The sequence below is a fragment of the Fragaria vesca genome, linkage group LG7 (genome assembly GCF_000184155.1).
Source record: "Fragaria vesca subsp. vesca linkage group LG7, FraVesHawaii_1.0, whole genome shotgun sequence".
NCBI lineage: Eukaryota > Viridiplantae > Streptophyta > Magnoliopsida > Rosales > Rosaceae > Fragaria > Fragaria vesca.
In genome coordinates, this window is record NC_020497.1 from 13,652,937 (window position 1) to 13,664,690 (window position 11,754).

The window sequence follows — 11,754 nt, forward strand, 5'->3', positions numbered from 1 at the left end:
TGCTACATCTTTAGGGGTTGAAAGACATAAGGATGCAGTTAATGATTTTGGTAGTTAGATGGACAATGATCATAGAAATCAGGAAAATGAGGCAGATGGTCAAGCTAAATTGGAAACGAGGAAGTAACCGATCATAATGAAGGAATACTTATTGAAGTCATTTAAGTCAGGTAAAAAGACTATAACCAACCTATCCCGTTTTGTCCCGTAAAAAACTCCCGCCGCATGTGAGCAGGCCTCCACCCATACAACCATTTTTCTTCCGGTTATCTTCTCAAGAAGCTAGTTAGATTCAACCCAAAACTAATATGCTTCTGGACTTCACTTTGCTCTCCACATTCCACACTTGCGCTTCCACTTTGGGCACCCAGCTTCTTCTTCGAGTCTCGCATCACCTCCCTCCGCCCATCTCATTCCCTTGAAGAAAACCAGAAGGCAAATCCCCATTCTTAAACTCAATCATCACCCAGCAACAGAGGAATTACAGTGAAATGAAAATGACGTCGTCTCTATCGTCGCTTCCCTTCCATCCCAGTATATAAGCTTCACTGGGTCACAAAGAGAGATGGCTAGAGGAAGGTGAAAAGAGATAAACAGATCTGAATGTTATGATGAACCAATTAAGTATATGCGTATTGCTAATTTTGGATAAAGTTCATTGATTTAATTAGATTTTGCAGAGTTTGGTTAGTTGAACAAGAGAAGAACCGAAGAGGGAAAAGAGAGAAAAGATAGGTATTTTCGTAAAGTAGTTACTTAAGAAGATTTTGGCCATTGGATGTGATGAAAGCCACGTATCATCATCTTGTAAAAATTTAGAAAGATTAGGTGATTTTCTAGGTTAGGAGTGATGGCCTAAAGCCAGGCCACTTGGCTCGTGGACGCATTAAGATGCCATACCCGTCAGGTGGTCCCCACCGTCCACAACAACGTTGACCTGTGGGTAAAAATGTAAAATCAACACACGACTTTTACAAAAATGAAAAGAATTTACTGTCCCCCAAGGGTCCTCCTTTCCATTTTGGTCTCTCGCTGCCCCAAAACTAACCGAAAGCCCCTTTGGCCTTTTCCCTTTACCTTTTCTTCCAAAATCAACCAAACAAAAAAGTCCCCCGTCAGTCTCTGCACTCAGATGCATCATCGCACTGATTGATTCATCTTCTTTGTTTCGACGACATGTCGCATTTCACCTCTCCGATGAGGCTGTCCTCGTCTCTGATCAAGAAGCTGAAGAACAGAGTCCGAGCGGGCAGCAATCCCCTGCTGTCGCAGTACAGATCCTTCACCGCCATCGAGGGCCACCGCCCCGTCATCGTCCACAAGCGCAGCCTCGACATCCTCCACGACCCTTGGTTCAACAAGGTATTTTGATTTGTGTTTCGCTTTTTGTTTGTGTTGTTTGGTTGATTAATATATTTGGATGATTTTGCCCTAGGGGACGTCGTTTTCCATCACAGAGCGCGATCGTCTTGATCTCCGCGGACTTCTCCCTCCAAATGTCATGACGTCGGACCAGCAAATCGAACGCTTCAGTATGTCTTTAAACTCGAGGCTTTATAATCATGTGATATGAAACTGTATCGTTTATTAGGAATTTGCTAATTTATCTGATAGTTCGAAACATAAAGCTAGTCTGCCAGAGCATACTTATGTTCTTTGCCTAGAACATTTTGTTGCCATTTAAAGCAACTGATTACTCCACCGCTAAGAGTATTGAAGTTTATTAATTGACAGTGGCTGATCTGAAGAGACTTGAACATAAAGCAAGAGATGGACCATCTGATCCAAATGCTCTGGCAATGTGGCGGATACTAAACAGGTTGCATGACAGAAATGAAACAATGTATTATAAAGTAAGCTACAAACTCCTGTGTTTATCAATCTATGTTGAGGCGTGTAATCAAGATGAAATTGTTATGTTGCGTTTGTCTTCTCTAGATGGTAGCTTGATATACATGCTACCAATGGAGATAGTGTGTCTTGATCTCACTCTGCCTCATATAATAGGAAAACTTCTTTATTTTACAAGAACATGTGAAGACATAGGTACTTTTAAGTCAAAGTATTTGGCTTAGGTACAACATAGGTTATTATATATCTTTCACAAGTGAACTATTATCCCATTAATTCGAGCTTTAACTTTTGAGAGTTGTGACTCTAGTCTCTGTTTCCATTGTCAGATAGAAAATCTTTAGACATATTACCTACAGACAAATGCATAAAATATTGACTATGGGAAGAGTGGAAGACAGGGAGAATTTGTTGCTTGAAAGTCGTTAGAACGTATTATCCTCGGTACTATGTAGAACCTTAAATTGATAACATCACCAGAATCTAGTCAGCCAACAGTGATCCACCTGTGCACGACTAAATCTTCTATTATGACCAAGTCTCTTCCATTAATAGAATCAGCCTGGTCGATTTCTCCTTGTTTTGGCTTAGGTTGTCCAAAAAGTTATCAGCTCTGTTATACTTGCACGTATATCATTCTTTGCCTGCCATGCTGCTTGGGTAGGTTGAAATGTTCATTTATTAATAAATCATATTTTATAATAATTTTTCATCTCTGAATTTTGCAGGTTTTGATTGCCAAGATTGCGGAATATGCACCTATAGTCTACACTCCTACTGTTGGACTTGTCTGCCAGAATTACAGTGGTCTGTTTAGAAGACCCAGGGGAATGTACTTCAGTGCGGAAGATCGTGGAGAAATGATGTCTATGGTTTATAATTGGCCAGCTGATCAGGTTTTTAATCTTCTTCAATTGCTCAATCAATTGTAGGATATTTTAAAAGAGCTACCATCAGGTGCCTACTTGACATTGTTCTTTTTATTTTTTGGGTGGATTGGATAATGGTTCACTTTGCTTGTAACTTTCTTTGTTCTTAATACTATCTTCTCAATTTCCTGAATGAAAATAGATCTTGTTGCCGATGAACTCAGAATCATCTGGTTATGAATCCTAAGACACTCCAGCTTACTCTGAAGTATTGGCCATTTTAGTTTAGTTTACAGACTGCTACATTTATTGTCTTCAAATTACACTTTTCTCAATCTCATAGTGGATCAATTTATAATATCAGATATTCCATTTCTGGTGTTTGTTTTCCCATCTTCTCTGCGTTAAACTTGTGTATCTAGTGAAATATCAGTATGTTGTTGACTTGTGTGGAAGTTCAGTGCACCATTTTGTTTTCTTTCCCTTCAAAACTTAATGTTACAATCTACACAGTATTTCAGAGTGAGAGGCGTGGCTTTTATGGTCATCTAGAATATCTTTGTGAGATCAATATATATTTGAAATGAAGATGTTACAAGTTTAAATTTTGTATGAAACAGGAGATTTCATCTATTTACTTATGTTTTATATTAGTATATTGAAGGTGGTAAAAAAATTACACAGGTTAACCTTGTTTGCCTTCCTCACATTTTAATGACTCCTTAGGTGTGGGATATGAAAAGTGAGTACCATATGTGCATTTCATAGTTGCTGTTCAGAAAAGGGTGCAGCTTAATATATGTCAGTATGTGATCAAACATGGAATTTGTTTTCAGGTTGATATGATTGTTGTTACGGATGGGAGTAGGATTTTGGGTCTTGGAGACCTTGGAGTCCAAGGAATTGGAATCTCAATCGGGAAGCTGGATTTATATGTCGCTGCTGCTGGAATAAACCCTCAAAGGGTAATCTACTGCTCATTTCACTTCCTTTTTTTCTCATGTGTCATTATGTAATTTTGTTCGTGATGTGTTTGTTTTTCAACATTTGCATCCATAATGTGCTACACAGTATTTTATTCCTTCCAGTAGGATTGTTAGTGATATATGTTTGCATCAACTGACCAACTTCATCAAAGTTTCTTTGTATGTTGGACAATTATTGGTATAACAATCTGATAAACTTGCTCTAGTGTATGGTATCCTTCTGGTGTATAGCGTTCAAATTTGGGTGGGACTGGTTCAAATTCTGCATTTGCAGTGTGCTAAGTTTAGAGATTTTTAAAGATAGGCATACAGCGTTTTAGGAAAGAAGATATGGGTGCCTCGCTTCCTTTAAAAAGAATATGTATAGCATGAGAAATCCAAGGAGATCACTCCTCTTGGTACTTTGTGGGGTCCATGTTTCATATCTGCAACAACTGAACTGAGCTGGCTGTCATTAAGGTACTTGTATTGAATATAGTAATATAGGAACAAACCAAATCTGCCCAATATGACCGCTCATTTCATAAGGATTAATGATCATGAATGCTTGAACAGAATTGGACATATGGTTTGTACATATATTTGATCCAAGTACCTTAATGATTGCCAACTCGGCTCGATTTTTGCGGACATGATCTATGTGTAGAGACCTCAAACTCGAACTGTCGGCTTGCCCAAATGGGATCAGGAACTGGGTACGACAAGCAATCCCTTAAAACGACCAAAAAAGGGATTCCCCCAGTGTGAGGACATTCATATCTGTGGCTTTAGTTCTTTATTGGTTTCGCTGGTTCTACATTGTTTGATCATTATATATTCATCACTTCATTTGGTGAAGCTTCATGTTTATTCCTTCCAAACAGCATACTCACCATTAATGTTCCACACAATATAGGTACTACCTGTGATGATTGATGTTGGAACCGACAATGAAAAGCTGCTAAAAGACCCCTTATGTAAGTGTTTCCTCATCTAGTCAGATATTTTGTACTAGCACCACATTGTAAAAATGGTGCTATAGTTTTAGCTGAAAATATTATATTTACAGTTACGTATTGCATTTGTTAATATTTATTTATTTATCAGAAGAATTATAAAAGGTGATTAAGTCATTTCAGAGAACAGCTATTATACAAAGGGTATGAAAATATGGGCAGGTACATGACAACAGAATAGGCACTCAAAGTAACTTATATTGCTGATTTTTTAGGAAAAGAAATCTCTTCATCTTTCATGCCTCCATTTGCAATAAGCTCCTGCTTTATCTCATTATTGTACTTATTGGTGTTTCACCATCATTTGATGACAGTTATATTTGCCAGTTTGGTTGCTCTTATAAACTTTACCTATGCATTATTGAGTGATGAATGAGCCTTTTAATGCTATGATCATCATAAGAAGGTGAAGTTAAGAAAGATAGTGCTGCACCCCTGTAAAACATGAACCTATTACAGTTGTGGAAATGAGAACATACAGAATCTAACCCAATATGCTACAGTTTCCAGTATGATACTATTTGATTTACAATCGCTCATATAATTAGAATTCATATTCTGATTGAACAAACCATCTGTGGCGCTTAGCTATAGAAGCAAAAGGAAAGAAAAAAGAAGAAGAAAGTTTAATACCACTGGTCAAAGGAAAGACAAAAAATCTATGCTTGATAACCAATTACGTCAAAAACATAATTGTAATGTTTGATGATTTCTTGCCTTTCTGTCTGTATAATACGCCTTTAAACTTTTTCTTTCGAGTTCTATGTATAAGGTCACTTCTTTGTGTACCCATGGCATCGCTAATTTTAGACTTCATGTAACATTTCCTTCATGTACGTATGTTTTTAGTTGATCTGATCACCAGAGCTCAATAACCATTCTATTCTATATTCTAGATTTGGGATTGCAAAGACATCGTCTTGATGGTGATGAGTATCTTGCTGTCATCGATGAATTCATGGAAGCAGTTTTTACTCGTTGGCCGCATGTAATTGTGCAGGTAGTTTGAATTGTTATACATGTTTACTTGGTAACTAGAAGATGGAATCCATCAATTCCCTTTTTACTTTCTCCCCCACCCCCCTTTTCTTTTAGAAATACTTACATTACATTTTTGTCCAGTTTGAAGATTTTCAAAGCAAGTGGGCCTTTCAGTTGTTACAGCGTTACAGAAATACTTTTAGAATGTTTAATGATGATGTTCAGGTAATTTACTTCTTCTGATTAATTGGATAGCATCTGAATGTCTTTATTAGAAGTTGACGTTGCCTTGTACTATAATCTATTGGATGGTCTTGCTGCCAAGTTTCTCAATGCATGAGGATATAATGACATACAGGTCCTAAATAAAGGACTTTCTATGGACATTTTATGATGTACACTTGATAGCCAAGCTTTGTTTATTTTCATCTCCTTGGGCTTTCTTATTTGAGTGCCTGTCTTAGGCTTTGATTGGTGGAAATAAAGTTGTTCTTCTGATTTGTATATCACTATAATGTGCAGTTAATTCTTCTTTCAGGGTACAGCAGGAGTTGCAATTGCTGGGCTTTTAGGAGCTGTGAGGGCACAAGGGAGGCAAATGATTGATTTCCCCAAACAAAAGATTGTTGTTGCAGGTGCTGGAAGGTTAGTACTTATCTTTATAATGTTCACTTTTGAACAATAAAGGAGGGGAACACAATAATGGTCTTAGGTTACTTTGATGGAGTGGTAATAATTAGATGTATCTGTGAAGTTAGACTTAATTGATGGTGTCAGTGAACTTATCACTTAGTTTTTTGACATGATGACACTTTAAGGTGCTTCGATGATGATTTATTATGTAATTGATAGACTAAAATACATGATGTCAATGAATAATGTCTTTGAAGTACCGTGATGTACATGACAACACCTTATGGTCTACGTATACCACATGTGTTGTGAGGTTGCTGTCCTTCTATCGTTCTGAACTTGAATATTTTGTCCTTTTAATCTACGTATGAAATGTTTCACATTTTTTTTTTCCTCCCTGAGAAGAAAAATAAGACTATATTTTAGTCTACATTAGTTATCTGATTGAATTAATTGCTGATGAAAAGTTGCACCAACAGCTCAAACACGTGTCTTTCACTTTAATTTAGTCTGTCAGGATATTTAGGGTTACGTTTTCGTTTTTTTTAATTTAGTCAGAGATATGTTTAATATTTAGTGAGTTTCTCACAACTGCTTTTATGCATGCATATACTGCAGAAAGGATTAACTATGAAACTCTCATTGCATAATATTTGTACTGCTGCAGTGCAGGATTAGGCGTTCTGAATGCTGCACGGAAAACAATGGCAAGGATGTTAGGAAATAATGAACATGCATTTGAGAGTGCAGGCAGACAATTTTGGGTGGTCGATGCAAATGTGAGTGCTAAAGCAACCCCCCAGAACACATATGCTCTCCACTCTTAAGTCAGATATCTCTTCAGTCTTGGATGAAATAGTTCTAGTGACCAGCTTTTCTTAGCGACTTCTTACTTAGTTTGTTACTCCTTGTATAAATATCTTTTTCCAAGAAATGCATATATCATTATTTAAGTAGTGATTAAAGAATGTGGAACTATTATCATACTTTGGGATGTGAGATACGTGACTATGGTAGACTTCAGACAAACAATAGAAAAGACTAAAGAAGGAATTATTAAATTTATCCCCGTTCTATCAGTTGCATATTTTCAGACCTTAATATAGGGATGTGGAAATGTAAAGTAATTGGACTTCTGTTTGTAGCTTGGTTTGGTCATATAACCTAATAGTGGCCAGATGGCTTTTTATATTCAAAATAGTGAATCTTGATACTGAAGGAATTTTTCACATTGCTCTTTTGCGGTGCTTCACTATTAGCCAGCAGGATAGTTAAGCTGGCTGTTGTGTCTGCAGGGTCTGATCACAGACGAACGTGAAAATATTGATCCTGATGCTCTTCCATTTGCAAGGAAAGCCAAAGAAATTCACCGTCAAGGATTGAGGGAAGGTGCAAGTCTTGTGGAAGTGGTATGTGATTAGCATAAGTAATTTCATCCTCTTCTGCATACAAGATCGCATGTTCAACACTGTGGGACTTACTAAAGATCAAGTCTTGAATTTAACTGAACTCATATACAACCACTTAAGTGGTCAGTTGTCTTATTCCACATGTTATTGGAGGGGACAGAACCCTGACCTAGCCTTTACCAACTGGATTCCCCCACACCTCCATCACATCTTGTCATTTTTCACCGCACTAATGATTTTGTCATTGTAATTTTCTAATCCAGGTTCAACAAATTAAGCCTGATGTGCTTCTTGGACTTTCTGCAGTCGGAGGATTGTTCTCGAAAGAGGTATATTTATAATGCATTCTCTAAATAAACTGGTATTCTCTGAGGTTTACTAAAGATTACATGGCACAATTATACAAAGTGAAACTATTGGTTAGGACAAGATGAGTATATATGTTGTCCTTGTTCATGTATAAGATTGGATGTTTGTAAGTTTTTTATAATACACTAAGGTAAAATTCACTGTAAACTCCATTTAATACTGTCAGGTGTTTTATTTGAGTAGAAGAATAGTTTGCTTTTATATATTAAGCTTCACTCATGATAAAGAATGGTTTTTGTTAGAAAATTCATAAAGTTCTCTCCATCTCTCCCTCTCCCCGCGGCCCCTCTATTTTGGTATTTTGGTAGGCGTAGGTACTTCTTTTTGTGAAATTGATGTCAAGCATATATTATTTTAGGTGTTAGAGGCCCTTAGAGGTTCGACTTCAACTAGACCTGCCATCTTTGCGATGTCAAATCCAACAAAAAATGGTAAGCTTTTATATTTTTTGTTTTTGTTTGGTTGGAAGCAAAATTGGAATGGAATTCAGATGAGTTCATGACATTGACCTATGCTAATTTACTTTGCTAGCTGAGTGCACTGCTGAAGATGCATTCTCTGTTGTGGGGGAGAATGTTGTTTTTGCAAGTGGAAGTCCATTCAATGATGTAGATCTTGGTATGTGTTTAGACAAATATATGGTCTGTGTTGACTTTGATATATTGGTTTGCATTATAATGAGATGCATCTCCATATGTAGAACTTGTTATCATTGTGGTTCTGGCTCCTCATAACTATTGAACTCATAACTCCTAGTGGATAGAACTTGTTATCATTGTGGTGCTGATATGCATAGGCTGTCTGTTTTGTCTCTAAACAAATGAAGAAAAAAGCGCTGACCTCTTTTCTAGTAGCAGATAGAAGAAAGCAAAATGTAATCTTGAATATTGGTTGTGTGCTTTACCACCTTTATGAGCTTAACCTGCCCATTGACCATTCTCGTATTAGTTAAAAGAGAAACAGAGAAAGACTTACTTTCTAGTGATAGAAGAAGATTTCTTTTAGCGCTGTTTATATATATGAATAGCCAATTATGTTTATGTTTAATAGGATAGGAGGACCGATCAGGCTCTTGGTCTGGTTTCAAACCCCTTATGGTACCTACCTAGCTATTTGCTAGAGTTTCCTATCTTCTAAAGATTCTATGGTTCATGAAGGCCCCAGCTATGATCCCTCAAATAAAGAAGATAGACATATTTGATTTTGTTAAGAAATGCACTACATAAACTTTTTACTAATTTGATTTTTATTTTTCATAGGTAATGGCCATATTGGGCATTGTAACCAGGGTAACAACATGTACCTTTTCCCAGGGTTAGTCTTCTTTTTCACTTCAATCTTTTAATAGGATTCAAATGTTTAATTATCTTGTTTTTCTAATTTCTAATTTTTTTTTCTCTTCGTGCAGTATTGGACTTGGCACTCTCTTATCGGGCTCCAGAATTATCTCTGATGGCATGCTACAGGCAGCAGCAGAGTGGTATTTCTCATACAATCTTATCAGTCTTATGATAACCTTTTACTGCATGACCTTTTAACAGTCCAAGCTGAACTTAGATTTGAATTTCAAACCTGTGCATTGCAGACATTTTCTTGAACTATATTTGAGTTATCATCACTGAGTTTGTTAAACTCAAAATAAATTACTTGGTTAACAGTGTGGATAACAATTGGAGAGGGCCATGGTTAATCTCTTGAAATAAAAAAATCTCCTTGAGAATAAGAGATGAATACATATTAATTAAAAAGTTATATGCTTAGCATTATCACAAAGTAATTGTAACACCTGTATCTATATGGGAAGTGTAATTGGACCAATTGAAAGGATAAACTATCTCATACAGCAATTATATTTAGACCAGAGGGACTTTCAAAAGATACGTTGGTAACTGGATGTAAGTGCAGAGAATGTCAAAGTTTTAAGAGCGAAGAACAACTTTACTTGCTTCTTATCATTAAATCTTTTGAGGAATAATTTTATCCCTGTGATGTTAAATTCAAAGTGGGGAATCACAATAATAAAAGTATATCTTTTTCCTTCATTTATTGTCATATGCATTGTTGAGTTGAGTTATATACAAGATAGACTATGCTTGAGGTTCTTCTGAGTTCTGACAGTCAATTGAAAACTACAGTCTAGCTGCATATATGACTGACGAGGAGGTTCTCAAAGGGATTATATACCCTTCAATATCTAGGTACAGATTCAATTGCCGTTATTTCTTGTGTTCCTTTCCTCTTTATATATCCTTTTTTGAAATGAAAGGATTTATACTTGAGGTACTGTTCATGTCATTGAACTGATCTGATTCATATTTGCAGCATACGAGATATAACAAAGGAGGTGGCTATTGCTGTAATAAAAGAAGCCATAGTTGAGGATCTAGCAGAAGGGTACCGTGAAATGGATGCCCGAGAGCTCCGGAAACTTAACCAGGTATATACACTTCAGCATCATTGACCAAGTTTCCCAATCCAATCCAATACTCCTACACTGTACAGTGTCAAATGTCATTGAAGCCAGTCTAAGTATAACCTTTTCTTTTTCAACCTTAAAATGAAAGTTTACTCATGCATGCCATGACACTTGGCAAGAGAGTCGGTCTTGGGGTTTATGCAATCATCAGTCCAAAGAGAATAGCAGATTCATGATTGATTGAAACAAAAAGAACAATTTATTGTTTGCTCAGAGAGAAGATAATGAAAGAAGATTTTTCACTACTATACCCATCAAATCCAAGTTGCAATTCAAGTGAAAGGAGATTTAACATCCACATTAAAGCTTTTCCACATTAAACTGAATTATACTAGGAATATTTCTTGCGGGAAGTGAGGTCAGAAAAGAAGATCACAAATGGACTTATAATACAAATACTAATCTCAAAGAATTTCAAGTTTCAGAACAGGAGTTGGGGTAAGGAGTTATTACTATTAAGATGCTAGTTTCTAATCTATTTGGGTCACGTACAAAGTATGATAAATGCATATATTGGAAGCAGCAAGTAAAATCTGTATGTTATAAAATATATTTTTAATAAGCTTTTATTCTGATGTATTTCTGTGCAGTTGTTATCTATCCTTGTGGATATTCCCATTAGATAATTCTTCATTTTGGATTAGTAATAGAGTAAGTCATTGATTTTATTGTGTATTACAGGAAGAAATGGAAGAATATGTGCTGAACAACATGTGGTGTCCAGAATACTCCACACTAGTTTACAAAAATCAATGATCAGCCATCCTCTGAGGAGAACATAATGATAGTTGCTGTATGTATCCATTCTTTTGGTCAAGTTATACACATTTTATCATGTTGCTCAGGTTGAGCATGTATCATATAACTTTCTATTATGTCATTGTGGTTCTTTTGCCATAAAATTTATATATAAAATAAATCAGCCAGAAACTTTTAGGTGATACTTATAAACGTCGACACACTAGTAATTTGTTCATACTGAATTAGCTGTGGTGAGATACTTTCTTATCCCAATGACAGCATCTTGCCTTGTGGTTTGTGATGTGATTCTGAAAGTTGAAGCATTTCTGCGCTGCATTTTATGGTCACGAGTGGATGGGTCTTTGGTATCTTCATTACCATTTTAGTATTACCCAGGAATTCTTTGTTTGAATTCTCTACCTGTAAAGTGTGGTTTATCAGTCC

General features: G+C 36.3%; 1 protein-coding gene across 1 annotated transcript; it reads left to right on the forward strand.

The window, feature by feature from the left end:
- Positions 1 to 1,100: 1,100 nt before the first annotated feature.
- Positions 1,101 to 11,509, forward strand: LOC101311414 (NAD-dependent malic enzyme 62 kDa isoform, mitochondrial-like). Its single transcript, XM_004307230.1, has 19 exons — positions 1,101 to 1,362; positions 1,436 to 1,532; positions 1,735 to 1,853; positions 2,580 to 2,747; positions 3,557 to 3,685; positions 4,602 to 4,662; positions 5,598 to 5,701; positions 5,824 to 5,907; positions 6,221 to 6,327; positions 6,983 to 7,094; positions 7,611 to 7,724; positions 7,988 to 8,053; positions 8,452 to 8,524; positions 8,625 to 8,711; positions 9,353 to 9,407; positions 9,502 to 9,573; positions 10,229 to 10,291; positions 10,416 to 10,530; positions 11,251 to 11,509. Exons 1-19 carry the CDS (start codon positions 1,177 to 1,179, stop codon positions 11,323 to 11,325), a joined length of 1,887 nt encoding a protein of 628 aa, XP_004307278.1. The 5' UTR covers positions 1,101 to 1,176; the 3' UTR covers positions 11,326 to 11,509.
- Positions 11,510 to 11,754: the final 245 nt, after the last annotated feature.